The sequence below is a fragment of the Ammodytes marinus genome (genome assembly GCF_949987685.1).
Source record: "Ammodytes marinus genome assembly, chromosome: 12".
NCBI classification, from domain to species: domain Eukaryota; kingdom Metazoa; phylum Chordata; class Actinopteri; order Uranoscopiformes; family Ammodytidae; genus Ammodytes; species Ammodytes marinus.
The window spans coordinates 3,099,561-3,115,705 of NC_137216.1; the positions used below are offsets into that span (position 1 = coordinate 3,099,561).

The 16,145-nt window shown below is 39.0% G+C and overlaps 1 protein-coding gene across 1 annotated transcript in view; it reads right to left on the minus strand.

Moving 5' to 3' along the window:
- lrp1bb (low density lipoprotein receptor-related protein 1Bb) overlaps nucleotides 1-16,145 on the minus strand; it is a gene marked incomplete at both ends in the record, with an annotated part of 302,818 nt that overhangs the window by 195,989 nt on the left and 90,684 nt on the right. Inside the window, one exon of the mRNA XM_080038312.1 lies at nucleotides 4,108-4,245. Within this exon, the coding sequence (XP_079894438.1) occupies nucleotides 4,108-4,245 (138 nt within the window). The remainder of the gene's footprint in view (nucleotides 1-4,107; nucleotides 4,246-16,145) is intronic.

The window sequence follows — 16,145 nt, forward strand, 5'->3', positions numbered from 1 at the left end:
GTTCCTTTTAGTCACCATTCTCATTTGGAAAGCATTTTGTTTATATTGACTTTCTGGAAGTGCCCTAAAAGATAACATGTGAAGTCTGAAGCCAACTTGTGTTTATTTAAGTCTTAAGGACTTTTTGTCTTCTCCCTCAATGCGAGCGGCAGAGACTTTAGAGATCCCACGGCACAGCGTGAGCACGCCATTAAGTATGAGCAAGTTTCCTGAAGGTGAACGAATAGAGTTTGGTAGGTTTTTCCATCTGGGCACCTTCATATCAAGGCCTCCCGGGATGTTCATGTATATTCATAAGAGGTGGGCTGGAAGAAAAGTTTTGGAGAGACCCAGCTGGTTGCCTAAAACTTCTATTGGACGACCTCAATTTCTCCTCTTCTCCCGATAAAGTCTGGACAGTCCATGTGAGGCCCAAGCATAGTGTACTAACTGTATGTGTTGCTGGGTTCACTTAAAGACCTACTTCACTGGTGGAAATATGAAGGTGTATTGAACTCTGAGATCCTATGTAGTATAAATGTGCAAACATTTTAGAAATCGGTTCATCCTAGGCTGAGAAAAGACGACTGAGAGAAGAAAAATATCATTCATTATATTATAATAGCGATTTTTATAATGATAGAACGCCTGTTCCGTATGGGTGAAGTCTTTCTTTAATAAGCAGACTGTAATGTATTATCTTAAACATGAAATCAAAAAATGTGTTAAAAAAATATTTTTTTCTACAAGACTAGTGTAACATTTTAATAAAAAAGAAACAACTTTTCTTCAGCTCTAGTCAAGGAGGTTGAAGCAGCTGGTTGTAGTGTTGCATAATTCACTACACATTCATTACAGTCTCACTCAACAAATTGTGCATTTAGAAACCAGTGGTGCCATGTTAATGTATACACTGAAAACAGATGAATTGATAAGCAAGGTACAAGTCAGTAAAGTCTAGGCAAGGCCAGAGAAAAGTCATGTATTATACGACATCAAGGTGAAACAGCCAATTAAGCTGTAGTTATAGCAATAAAGAAATAAAGAGCATATTCAATATCATTAATTGTTGTCAAATACAAGTCATATTGCTTTTGTGCACAGCATGGCATTTCTTGAAATACAATATTAATCCAAACAATGCATTTCTCCATTTATGCTAGACATAAAGTGTTCAAGGCAGTTGTTAATGGTGATTACTGCAGTGAAAGCTAACAAGAAATACAGCATGAAAAGTGACCCAATGAAATATACGGTAGATCTTCTGTTTTGTGGTCAAGGGCTTTAGAAAATACCATGTGGCCCCACTGCTTTGAATAGAGATATTTGAATGCCAAGGTGGTGCATTCCATATAAGCTGATTTATAAGAGAGCATACAGTACATGCGTCTTGATTTTTGTTTTAATTTAGCTGTATACTTTAAGTACAGATGAATGCGATAACAAGTACAACTCAAGAGGTTTTTAAGTACTACTTATTAGATACATTAATTGTATTTATTCTAAATAGTAAAATCATAAAATTGTATGATGATATTTTAAATTGTCCTCTTTTGCATGTATTCAATTTATCTAATAGATGGTCGGATTGTAATGTAGAAACCACAAGGGACAAGTTTACTGCAATGAAAGCCTCTGTGCTCTAGCTTTCTCTCTCAAATTTAAATACATATAAAAAGATTCAAAAGAGAATAATTCCATTTCAAAGCGACACATAAACAGAATCTTTGTCTGACCTGTTATTTCTTGGCAAATTGATTTGACTTTTCTCTGGGATCCTGTGGCCTACAGCTCATTAGTGCTCCCATGAAGGCACGGCAAGGTGAGGCACAATGCTATTATATGTTAATTGCATGTTAACGGTATATAGGAATAAGGTCTACTCTGTTTCCTTTTGCGAGATCCGTGTTAGAAAGATTAATGTACAAGCTGCAAGCATTATCATAATGGCTACATATGTGCTACTGCGGTATATACAACAGACTTCTTCCTATGCTCATGAGGAAAGTTGCACAAGGTAGCTGATGTAGCAGCTAATTAAGATTGTTGTCCCTCCTTCTCCTTCCAGCATCATTGTAAAAACTTCCATTCTTGTGCAGTACGGCACGAGGAATGGGATACATATGAGCCTGCAAAAGACTGCCTGCTTGTTCTCCGTGAGATGACTCAAGCCTTTTCTCCCAGGTTATGGTTTTTGGGTTTTCATTGAGCCTGACATGTATATTTGACCTGCTTTGCGGACCTCTACTGCTTTGCTGTTTAGTTGGATGAACATCCCTAAAGGTATTAAGCCTAAAGATCATTTTGTAGCTCAGGCACACATTCAGCAGATGTGGACAATAGTCTAAGCGGGGTGTCAAATTTATGCCAACGCAGTTACATTGCAGTTTCTCTAAAACCCCAGGCCTCCATGCAGCCCTGAGGATGTATCCACACTTTAACCCATGTGCAGGTTTTAGGTGAACTCTAAACATAAACCAAAACAGACATGTTGCACTTTGTTATATAATGTGTCTTCCCACTTCAAACAACATTGATTTGTGCTGAGAATATATATCCCCCTGTTAATACACAGCTTAGGCTCTGTAAACAGGTATGCTGCTAGCTACGGTGGGCCCCCTTTTTTAAATACACAGAGCCTAGGCTATGTATGAACACCACATTGTATTTTCAGCACGGAAACACAGCACACACAGGTAGAAAATCGTGAGGAAATATTCACTGATTTTCGACAAACTAATTTTCGATCACAAGCATTCTCCAGAATGGCTGACTGCACCTTGAATCAACACAAGCAATAGTAAGGGAGTGAAACAATGCAGCAAAAAAGATCTGTGCTCCGTGCCAACAAAAACAGGTTTTCTGGAGTCTTCTCAGAGGTGTGAATCAGAGGATAGCATAGCCCTGCACCTAGCACTCACACAGAGACACAGCCCAGCATGACCTCAGCTGTCTTACAGGTCAACAAAGGTTGCAGTCTCTTTCCAGACAGGGGCGACTGTTGTGCCAGGAACTGCAGCCATCACGAGGCAGACTCTATCACATGAAGCCAGGTGTCTGTAGCAGCTTGCTATAGTTACACAGAAGGCCAGTTAACAACAGACAGTTGTGTACAACACAGCACCTGCTGCTGCCGTCCCATTGTGTCTGTTGCCCCCGCTCTGACAGCAAGGATGACGAGGAGTCACCTTGGCAACCTTGGCAAACCATGTCAACCGGCAACAAAGTTAGAAAGTGCCAACTCAAGCAACCGTTTCCCTGTATTAGCATTTATATTACCAACCATCATGGCATTAAGAGTGGAATGTTAAGTGTCACAAAGGGAAGGATTAAACAGTTCTTATGTAAGTGAATGGGAAAATGATCCATATATAGTTATATAATCAATGAAAAGTGCACTTTAGCCTAAATGTATTTGACTGAAGTCTGAACAATTATGAATAATTCATGCAAAAGCCCTTTAACAAGGGAGTTAAGCCTTAACCACAGCTATGTATTATACACGTGTAATGCAGATTACGTTTGAAAATACAATTCAGAATCTTAATAATCCAAATAACCTAAGCAGGATCTGATTTACTAACATAATAATGAGAATTACTTATTTAATTTATGTACCTTAAGCCCCAAGACAATACAATAACCAGGATGCGTTGTTAAAGGTGAAGTAAGCGATTTATTTATGTTAATATAAGTGTTAAATCGCTCTGTATTCATACAGTGATCACTTATTTAGTGTGCACGTTTCATAAAGCCGATCTCTCAGTCACTCGCTCGGCAAATAAACTTTTTGGGGATCCCACAACATATAATAACCAATCAGAAGAGAGAACGCTACAAACCGGCACCCGTCTCACTGCCGGTGCACGTGCAGAGCGACAGATGGGTGAATGTGTATGCGCCTACAATGGCAGAGCAGGTAAAAATCCTTGCCAATGTCTGTTTTGATGGTTTTTATCATGTTTTATCACACTTACGGATCTGAGATGATGCTAGATAACTCGCTGCTTGAAGACCGCAGTGCATTAATGTGGTGACATGGGGACAAGCGAGGGGACTGCTAACTGCAGTCACTGACAGGAAGTTAGCTAAAAGAACCATTCCGCTTACTGAACCTTTAACACTTACCTCGACAGTGAACGCCTTCATCGTCGCCATCTTCACAGTCTCGCGCTCCGTTGCAGAGTTTGTTGAAGTGTATACACTTTTTGGTCCCGACACACTGTATGTGATTGAGGGGACATCTGATCACCACCTCCTGTGCACCTGAAAGAAGAGAGAACGGAAAAGTGTCAAAGAAAATCTGCATCTCCATTTATTCCAACATTAATAATTCATGTGTGCTGTATCCACTTACTACAGTGTCACCCGAGCTTAAACAATATGTTTCAGTTGGAGTTGCATTTACAGTGGGAGACCGAAGACAATATGTTTAGCAAATTAGCATTAGTCGTTGTCGTTATCATTTGTATTGTTTTGCACATAGGCTTACACATTTATTAAATGTTTTAAACTTCTCAAAGTTTCAATACTCCGAGACATGTTTTACTGTAGGCGAAATAACCTTATCCATATGCATACTGTATGTATTCATATTTTATATTTCAGCGGGAGACTAAAGACAATATGTGAAGGATATTAGTATTAGTCAATGTCATAATCATTCGTATTTTTTTGCCACATACATTTTTATTTTATTTGTTGTACTTTTCGAGTGCCCTCTTCAAGTGTCGATACTCTGAGAGTTCTTGTTTAGGATGCAGAAGAACTGTATCCATATGCAGATGTATTTATATTCTCACATCATTGTTTTTTCACACACAACAGATGTTCCCCACATCGCTCCGGTGAAGTCCTGTAACAAACTACCCCGGCCCCCTGGCTGCCCGCCTGGCAAACAGCGGAGAGCATCTGCTTAAGGATTCATGAGGCACCTAGGTGACCCTCATTCACGTGGCAGCCACAAGAGCACATAAAACACAGCTGACCAGTGGCAACCAGCACTGTAAATGTGTCACATCTCCACCTTAACTACATTGATATCAATTACCAATGTGCCGTTCGCGAGCCACTTAATGAGGAGATTTATGACCCGGCGTGAGGGAATCTGTAGCGATCTCTGCGGAGTTCTCCCCACCATTCCCTCGGAACTCACAATCCAAAAGCACTCGGACACATCCTGACCACGGCCGTTACTTACTCACAGCATCCAATTTGTACACACACTTTGTAAAAGGTAAGGGATGCCACAATTAATGTTGCCATTACAAAGAGAGCTGCTGTCACCCCTGCTGATTTAAAGACGGGATACGTGGGGACAAGTAGGTGTAAATTTATATTGCCGCTACAATGATTTATATAAGTTACTCCTCCCAGAGCATTTATATTGGCTCAAAAAAGGGTATAGCAGCATAGTAGAGATATTTTCCCCCCTAATACATTTCTTCTCGGCTAGCTCTTCAAGCCCCAGCGATTCACACTATTTTTATGCCATATTTAGGTAAGTCAAATATAAGTGACCTTGTCTCTCTGAGAGTTCATATTTCATACATGAGCAAACCGGCAGCCTCGTCTACCAGCTCTCTGAAAATGTGTTTAAAGCTCCTCTCTCTTTTCATTTCTCTTCCAGCGCCCCTCAGGATGATGTTTGTGCTTCGTTCAGACTTCATCTTCTATCTCATCTAGTTGTAGGTCCTTCATTGATACGTATACATTCTTAAAATATTCACATTTTAAAAGGCTTAACTTGGTTTCTAAATGACTCCTTACTGTACTGGGGATTCCATTTCCAAATTTTGCGAGTGCTGTTTTCAAACATCAATATTTGAAGAGGTACACTTATCCAAAGCCTGTTTTTTGTTTTTAATTGGTGTTATACATTTCCGGTTCCATGTTACTTCCTGGGTGCCTGCGTGATTCAAGCGCTAATGTAGGGGGCAGACAATAGAGAATAAATATTGCATCAGTGATTCTTGAGAACCGGGACAAAAGGCCGTCTTCCATATGGAACTGCTGTTATCTTTAAAAATAAAAATATTTAAAATTGTAGATGTTATTAGGGATTAAGAATAGAATGTCTGGAGCACAATTATCTCCTTAAATGTAATTGTATCATTATTATGTCAAATATATGACATCTTCTCATGACATCCAAAACAGTGTGTCCACAGAGAAGGTTTCAATCTTTCATATGCAATAAAACCTATTAAAAATGTACTTTACTGATTAAAAAGTGCTTTTTTCCATCAAAAGCAACACTAAATAATCTCTCATATCAATAAAAACTGTTTTTCTTCAACACATTCATGTTTTATAAGGTTTCTAAGGCCCTGTTTCCAACTGGAATTATGATGTACTTTTGGTCATCTGATCACAAGTGGCCAGCTCTCAGTCCGTGTGTTCACACTTGTCTTTTAACATGTGACTTCTTTTTCTACTTGTGATCGGATACAATTTACCCACTCTGTATGTAAATCAACACGTACATCATTTCCATTTGCATTGGTGTTTTTAACCGGTGGGGTTCAAACAAGTAAACATACAGGGCTGTACAGTGCAGTTTTAATCGCATTTTCCATTAAATGCATTACGTGCAAAGATAATTACAAGTCTAGGTTGACGAGATAGGCTACTGTCTCATTTAGACAAGGAGGAGCGATGCACAACACTGCTTAGATCATACATTAACACTCCCCAGATGCGGGTAATATCATAGATAGTATATAAAAGTAAAAACTCTTAGGCGAGTAAGTTATTACGCCACTTTGGCTGGTGAAAGATGTGTGCTCGCCGGGCGGCTTTTCTAACGTCTGCCTCTGATATACTCTTGTCACCACCACCAGTACACAGCTTTCAATATGAATGCAGTTAAGTTACTGCATGTGCGAACAGAATATTTCTTGTGCGCCTTCACATTAAAAGCATGTTACTAGCCAAACGCGAGTTAACTTTTATTTTTAAGCAGATAAGAACAGGAAGTCGTTGCCTTGCAGCTCTCCAGTCAATAGCAGCGATTTCCGTGTTTTCAGATTTACGCAGTGAAATGAAAACAGAGGACAGAAAGCTTGTCATTTGCAATACTGGCGGATGCAACTAAGGTTCATGAGGCTTCTATAAAAGCTGCATGAACGCCAGTGATGCATTTTCAACGTATTTCCGCTCAGGCAGGGGGCGGCAGTTGAGTAGGAGGTCCCTAATGTGGACAAAAATCACATTGCTGTTTCCACTACGATTTGAATGCAGACACATCGGACACAAGAGACGTAAACCACCTCCGGATGTGGTTTTTGTGATCCGATCTCAATGCGTCTTGAGAGTGTTTTCACCTGTAGTTAGAGCTTTATTCATGTGATCAGATCACAAAAACACATGTTAAAGACAAGTGGAAACAGGGTGTTATTGGTGGGACACTTTTTGTCACCACCGTCAGACAATCTAGTTTAAGTGGGATGGTTATTGTGGAAGAAATTCCAGCGAAAAAAATAATTGAAAAAAATAATTGAAAATCTTACATAGTACAGCTTTAACACATCTAACTCATTTACAATCAAACTGGAAACAAGAGGTATAGACCCTAGTGTTCTCCTGCACGCACAGGGCATTTACACTCACTGCAGAGAAACAGTCACACACTGTCACAGAGCATTCAACCCAGTGCCACACCGGAGCACATGTCCATTTGGCAAATGCACTATTTAACACACAGCTGTAAGGGTCTATGACAACGTAACCGTGTTGTCAGCCACTCTCCTTGCCTTCTCGCCACATGGGTTCTAATCTAATGTGATAAGGGGAGGGATAGCGCATGAATATTCAGTGGCTCTGATCTGTCATGCAGGGCTATACACAGATGGTCTCTCAATGGCTGAGGTGCTCACAATTCCTCTGTCAATTCCAAATCTACCGTATTATGTCAGGTGATCGCTTAAAGTCGTTTATACGTATATATACTGCATAGTACATACACTTTGTTATGTTACACATCCTCTGATAGCTGTCCCGGAGCTTTCCTCTTCTCCTTAATAGCTCCCGATTTCCAAGGTGCTAAATGATGCTTAAACACCACTTCATGCATACTGTGTGTGAGCCGGATCAGTCCACATACTATACTCTTAGAAAAAACCCACAATGCACTGAGTTTCACTTTGACCTAAAGCTGGAATCTTTGGTACAAGAAGAAGAAAACAAAAGGCAAATAACCAAAGTAATTACTCCCGAGAGGCCATTAGTAATAATGAGCTGTGGGATGAGCATCCTCACTAGCAAATACACACAATATTGATTTGTGTTTCTTATTTTAAATCGGGCCTGCACACCCACTAAGGTAATTAATTAATGTTTTATATAATTGTTTAGATTGTCTGCTCAGGGTGGGATTGGGTGGGGCAGGAGTACACTAAACACCATGAACTAATAAGAATGCAGCAGGGCTAACTAACAAGCCAGAAGTGAAAATACATGTTTAGGAGTATTGCAAATGCGTTTGGACATGTATCAGTTGCTTTCATACAATTCTCTGCTGTTTTATAACATTGTCATTTGCTTATGTCATGTCGGTCAAAATGAACTATGCTTATGGATGCTGAATAGTCGTTCCCAATAAAACTAATAGTCTTCATTTCATTGCTTGAGTCATTACATACAAAATTGTTGAACTAGTTATCAAATTCTGTCAAGCAAATTTTATACCTTTACTTTATCATAGATACTTTCCTCGCTACATTGCAAGGGATAATATCCGTTGTGATGTAGATGAAAATATGTGGCCAGACAGACAGGAACGTCTGGATGTGCCAGAATGATTTACCTATATATGTTCAGTTACAATATGTCCTGTTATATTGTTCACATTTGTGCACAGCTCTACCAAAAGGGTGTTTTTTTATGTTTGATCTAAATAAGTGACTGAAGTGTATTTTTCTTTTGCACAATGCTGTAGAATTGCAAAGAGCATATACAGTAAAAATGTGAAACATACGTATTCAGTGTCTTGTACTCACTTACTCCCCTAACTACAGCATTGTGTAACTTTACTGTAGTTTTCAAATGGCTGTACAAGTAGTGTATAGTGCTGTCTTGAGCATTTTCAGGTATAGTGTCACCGAGTTCTGACCTTTTTTTTGCATTGGAAAACACTGAGAGAATAAACTGTCATAATGAAAACATGACAAAGCCATTTGACTATCTTGTTCATAAACGATGGTGTCAAGACTTCTCATTTTGATGACACTGGCAGTTTCATTGACATGAATACTTGCTTTTGAGGAATAGACTATCCATTTTGAGCAAGTGACATACTTGTGCAGGTTATCCACTAGGTTTTGCAGTTTGCACTAATTGTTTTGAGAAATGCACTAACTGCTGTGCAAATGTTAATAGTGATGTGAGAAAAGCACCAAAGCGACTGAGAAAAAATTTAAGTTAAATTGGAAATACATGATCACAGGACCAACAAATGCCAGTCTGCTTTTGAGGATTAACACTGAGTTGATGACAGCCATTTCATTGAAAACTTTTCCAACTTTCCAAATGTCCTGAATTGCAAAATATCAGCTAATTCAATTTCTGTCCACTGTCACTCTTACATTCAAACAGCAAGAGCATGGGAAATACATCCAAGTTGGAAAAATAGACAGACAGATTGAAGGATGGATGGATGGATGGATGGATGGATGGATGGATGGATGAATAGATAGATAGATAGATAGATAGATAGATAGATAGATAGATAGATAGATAGATAGATAGATAGATAGATAGATAGATAGATAGATAGATAGATAGATAGATAGATAGATAGATAGATAGATAGATAGATAGATAGATAGATAGATAGATAGAAAAATGGATAGGCAAGTAATATAAAAATCTGATAGCTCTAGTAGGTCCCTGTTGTATTACTCCAATCCACATATATAAATATCAAATTATTTGAGATGAAAACTGCGCTACCCCAGTAATGGTTTTATAAATTAATAATGCCCAGAGATGAAATGAGCGCTCACACTTAAATACCAGTTTAATCATAACACCTTGAGCTATGCTTATTCAGGAAAAGTGAGAAACAATTAAGTTTAGCATCAATATTCATGAACGCCTTACTGTACAATAACACAACTATTCTTGTGGACAAGCTTTACCTTGTGGGTCCCTTATCTGGTAATGTTAGGCATAGAAGCTTTTTTTTAAATATATATTTATGGTCAACACTTTTGCATTGTGGGTTTAATGCACATTGCAGACTGTAGAGGGAGCTAGCAATATTGCAGATGTGCAGTTAATTAAAAATCATGCTGCTATTTGCCTATTTTGAGGAGGAATGAGCGGGGCCAACTAATACCTCTATTTAATGTGAAATAAGGGGCTTCTAGGGGGGGTCTCCGCAGCTATGTTCATTATGATAATCATGTACATCTAAACCACTACCAGTTTGTGTGGAATAATACATTCCTGCCAGAAAAATAACAGAACCGACAGAAATCAGCAGGGAAAGCTTATTGAACTACTATGGGGGAATGTATCATATCCCTAAGTAATTAGGATTTCATTGTCTTAATTTATGGTTAGTTGACGATCAAAGTATGATGCCTGTCCTAAGGCTCCAACCACTTAGATTTTCCCAGAATGGCTTTATAACGGTAAAAGGATTTTTTTTTGCGGTGAATCCCACAATTACAATGACATGAGTTACTGTATGCACTTCATTTTTCAACCCTGATCAGATTAGAATCATAGTGGTGAACATGAACCTCTGCCAACATGTCAGAAAGAGCAGAGGCAGCAAAAGCTTTCAATAACAGCACTGGGCTTGGGTGCAGCTACTTTGAGTGTAGGCCAGTAACAGCTAACCTTTTGACATATTGCCTTACACGCTATCACAAATGCATCTGGCTAAAGGGTAGACAATATCATTTCTGCCCCCTAACAACAGCGTAGACAACATTTTCAATTTCAGGTGCAATCACACTGTAGACTTATGAAGTGAGTATTACAGTTTGCTTGGGTTAGTTAAAGTTATATATTCAACTGTTAACTTAAAGCTCCCATATTATACACTTTTCGGTTCTATTATACACCATATTATATGGTCTTAGTGGTCCCTAATAAGTTTTTCTTCAATTGTTTGCTGAAAAAAACTTTCAGATAATTTATTGTACTATGCTGATGTTCAGCTAATCTCACAATGGCCTACTTTTTAAAAAGAGCTGCAGTTCCCCTCGTAAATATACAATATTTGAGCTCCCCCCGCCCCCTGTCCGGAAGCGAAGCCAGATACGCCTCGCCCTCTGTCTGTTTGTAAACAATGATGACGTATAGCCTGTTAGCACAGTTAGGTTTAGCCTACCCATGAGAAGAACCAAGTCTAGTGCTAGTAACGCACTTTGAACAGTTTGACATGACCTATCCTTGTCTACATGAAAGACTATGTTCATACAGATGCACTGACAGCCACACGCTAATGGAAACGGCATGTTCACAATAAAAATGCTGCAAAAGATGGTGGCTAATGCGAAGCTAGCTCGGGAGCTAGCTGCTAACAATACCACTAAAATCAGTGAAAAAATTATCTTCAAAGTCAGACTTCTTCAGTATACCTTCCAATCCTTTGTCCTATTAAAAACGAGGCATTTCCAGACTGGTGTGGGGAATAGAAATATGTTTTTATGAGCAAAAGCTGAATGCTTGTCCCAAAGCTAATAGCTATACACCAGTCAGGCAAAAATACAAATAAAAACATGTATTTCAGTTTCACTGTTTGAAAAAAAGCACAAGTAGCTTCCTATCCGTTGTGTTATTAAAAACGAGGCTGCTGTGGTTAAGATAAATTAGTGGATTATGCAACATTCATCATGTTTTGCCGTACTACAGGCATCTTGTCGCAACAAGCAAACAACATGGGGGTGAAGGAATATTTTTCGAGAGGATCTCGGGGCCGTGGACCAATAAGAAATAGGGGGTGGACTGCACAGTGGAAGCTTCTGGCTTTCCAGTTTTTGACGTCAGAAACGGGGAGAATTCTGTCTGGAGTATATTGGGGGGAGAGGTGGAGGGTTTCAGAAAAGGGGAGAGTGAGAAAAGGAGAGAGCTTTCTTTTTTTATATACTCTGGCAGTCTGTAGGCACACCGTAGACCCATAATTATGTAACATCGGAAAAGTGCATTTGCACAATATGGGAGCTTTAAAGGTGAGGTAAGCAATTTATTTATGTTAATATAAGTGTTAAATCACTCTATACTCATACAGTGATCACTTATATTGTGTGCGCGTTTCATAACTCCGATCTCTCAATCACTCGCTCTGCAATATAATCGGCAAATAAACTTTTCGGGGATCCCACTACTGATAGCCAATCAGAAGAGAGAACGCTAATAAACCGGCACCCGTCTCACTGCCGGTGCACGTGCAGAGCGACAAATGGGTGAATGTGTATGCGCCTACAATGCAGGTAAAAATCCTTCACAATGTCTGTTTTAATGGTTTTTATCATGTTTTATCACACTTACGGATCTGACATGATGCTAGATAACTCGCTGCTTGAAGACCGCAGTGCAGTAATGTGGTGACGTGGGGACGAGGGAGGGGACTGCTAACTGCAGTCACTGACAGGAAGTTAGCTAAACTGACCATTGCACTTACTGAACCTTTAAGATAAACAGCTTATTCCAACATGGGTTATTAATGAAATACTTCATTTTCATTAGACAAACAAGTGACTACTAGATGTGGGAAGATACACTCTTCTCACGAGACGAGACAATCATAATATTAGCATCAGGAAAAGTTGTTTTATTTTTAAGTTCAGTCATACAATGTCAAACAAAACAGGTCCATTTTGTAATGTGTATGTGTGAGCTTCTAACTTTAACTAAGCAACAAATGAGCAGCGCACAAGGAAGACCTATATGACGAGAGAATGAAGATAAGTTACTACCAACGCCTAGCTATACTAGTTTTAACTTGACACACAATGAAATGAATGAGCTATTCATAAAAGCCACACCAGTCTTGAATCATCATTGTGGTCATAATGTTTGGATTATAGAATGTCCTTGCTCTGTGATGATGCTGCGGCTTAACTTGAATAAGTGATGTTGAGGGATGATATATTTATAATTGTCATGTAACAGTGAGCGGACCATTCTCCCCACATCTCAGCTGGGTTTCAGTACACAGACTCTTTGTATCCAGCTCTGTGTTCATAAATAAAAGAGTAGTGCTGTCAGTTTAGCGCCGTTAACGCAAACCCATTTTAACTGCGTTAGTTTTCTTCGGACAAATTCTGGAAATTGCGGAGATTAACAAATTATCCTGCAAGCAACACGTTATCTGAATAAAGCAGTCGCGTGGAGACGTGAGCTGCTTACATGCGCACAGATGAAAGTGTAATGGAAGAAAGACAAGCAAACCTTTGGAACACAAAGGCCAAATTCTACCAATTTTAAAAAGTAACACACATTGCTGCCCAGCATGTTCTGCTACTAAAAAGGTGCAAGAAGGGCTCTAAATAATCATTTTCCCGTGACCTTTGCGACCTTAACATCCTTGGCATTTGAAGTGATCTACTAAGCCAAAAAAGGGCTTATCTTCCTGTATTTGTCTGACCCCCAAACATAAAGGCAATATGTTCTGCTAGACAGGACCTCCAAGGACTGAGAATCTTCCCAGAGAGGGAAAGAAGACAACGTACTGTATATGTTGTGTTTTTCAGTACACTTAAGAGCAAAGATGTGGATGCCATAGAGATGAATAACTCCATAGTTGAATTCTGCCTTCTGCTGAGATACAGCCAGTGGCACATTATGAGCTGGACAACTCCTTGATGGGAAAATGTGTGTGCCTTTGGATGTTTGTGGATACACATAAGCCAGCGTTTAGTGATGCTCTGCCAGGCCTTTACTGCAGCAAGATCCTCAGCTCTTGCTTGTTTGGGCTTTGAGCTCTGCACCAAAAAATAACACACACTGTCCTGGTCTGAGGTCAGATTAATAATAGAAACATTTCAACGTTTGGCTTTTAATATGTTCTTTGTTGCTCTGTGTTTACAGGATCTCTGTGTTTCTTAATTGCATTTGTTCTACATATTGCTTTCTACTGTTAATCAAGGAACAGCCTCAATCACCCTTAAATAACCGCATCTATAGCTTTAAGACTTCTTACATTACATTTGTATTTTGTTACTCAGGTCCCTTTCAACAAGATCCAAACTAAAAACCATCTGTATTTATCATGCATAGAAATAAGAAAACATAATTGTGGGTTAAGAATCCATTCCACCATTTGAAGGCATTTACTGGCCATCCACTGTAGCCTAGCACCTGTGAATGCACACAGTGAAGCTGCAGGGTTTACGTCACACACCCTTCCAAATCCAGATTATTCCTGAATGAATACCAGAGGCTAGCAAGCGCCAGAACCAAAGACACACCATATTAATAAAACAACTCTAAGGGTTGAGGTGCACTCCTCTTCTCTCACCGTCTCAAGCTCCCATCAATGACCTCTGCCACAATATTGAGAAGAACAATTCACCCTCATATCCAACTAATAGCAACACAGCAAACAAGCCCTTGGCAACCCCACACACACAATGACCAAATAACATACTTTAGCATTACTGATATATGTTCATGCGAGGTAATTAGCACATTTCATAATATAAAAATTACAACAAGAAAAAAAGTTAATTAAACATTACAAGTGTAACTACAGTATGTGACATTCAGGCAAGCGTTACTGTGCAAACAAGTTTTCTGTTCAACAAAACAAATTAAAAAAGTGAAAAGAAGCCAACAACTTTATAGTCTTAAGAGTAAGCATTTCTCTCCAGGCAAAACTGTTACGATAGTACCATGATAGTAGGTTCTTTCCAAAAACCAAACAAATAGGCCTCCACATGGCAATATGTCACATGCTGATTCTAGTCTTTATGTCTAAACCGATTCTCTCGCCATTATTACTTTTTATTGTATATACTGTATTTTATTTGAGCAAACAGTAACCAAATGAATATGGACATGGAATGCCAATACACCATACCCATATGACATCTGGCAAAGGCAGAGATGTATCGAATTCATTCATTTTATTTGTGTCAATGCATCTTCAATATATGAGACAAGACAGTTCTACCAATGGTTGAATACTGATACATGTCTGATTTGCCTAATGTGTTGGATGTGTATTTAATCAGAATGTCTACATATATGGAGTGTATTCTACTCATTTAAAATAAATGAGCTGTCAGTCTCCTTGTCCTGATGCCAAACATTCAACTTTAGCCCCATACTCTGTTGCATTAACATTTAAAAATGATTGATTTGTTCCTGCATAATACATGGTTTCACTCAAAAATGGACCACCTCAGAAATGCAAATCAATATTATGTGCTACATGTTATATGCACTGGTGCAGTAAGTGAGAGACAAATCACAAACGTAATTTGCACAGAGCCCCTTCGACACCTAATTTCCTGCGTAGCGTAGCTCATTATTTGCTGTAAATTATGCAAAGTATTCAATCAAATTTATTTGAAAGAGAGGTAAAATGTTGCTACTGGGCAACAGAGTGAAGCCGGGTGTTGGCATTCGTGACATCCAGACTCCACTGTTTGGTAAGGAATCAATAGATGAGAACCCAGTGAGGGATGAGCAGCCATGGGATCGTGCTGCAAAGCTGCAAACAAAAATGCCAATTTATCATTATTTGGTAGAAAAGCGACATAATTAGTCAATAGAGATACTTTTGTGACCGACCATTATGTAAATGTTCCAGTCTAATTGTTCAGGGGCCAGCTTCAAATGAATAATAAATACAGTATATTGTTGTTAGAGCGCTAAAACCAATATTCACCAGAAAGAATGATCTCATTAGGAAAATAATATATTCAGTGTTGTTTTTCATGCTGACATTCCTTTTGTCAACGAAAGTTAATACACAATACTGATTATGTCATGTAAATGATGTCCCTACATGATGTAGTGGATAGAGAGTCCCCCATAGAGAATCAGTCCTCATCGCAGCAGACCCGGTTCAAAGACATGAAGAGAACCGACCCATGGACGGTTCTCTGCATGTCTTCCCCTCTTTGCCCCATTTCAGCTCTGTCTCTCCAAATCTGTCTAATAAAGTAAAAAATTACAAAAAATAAACTTCAAATAATGTCCAT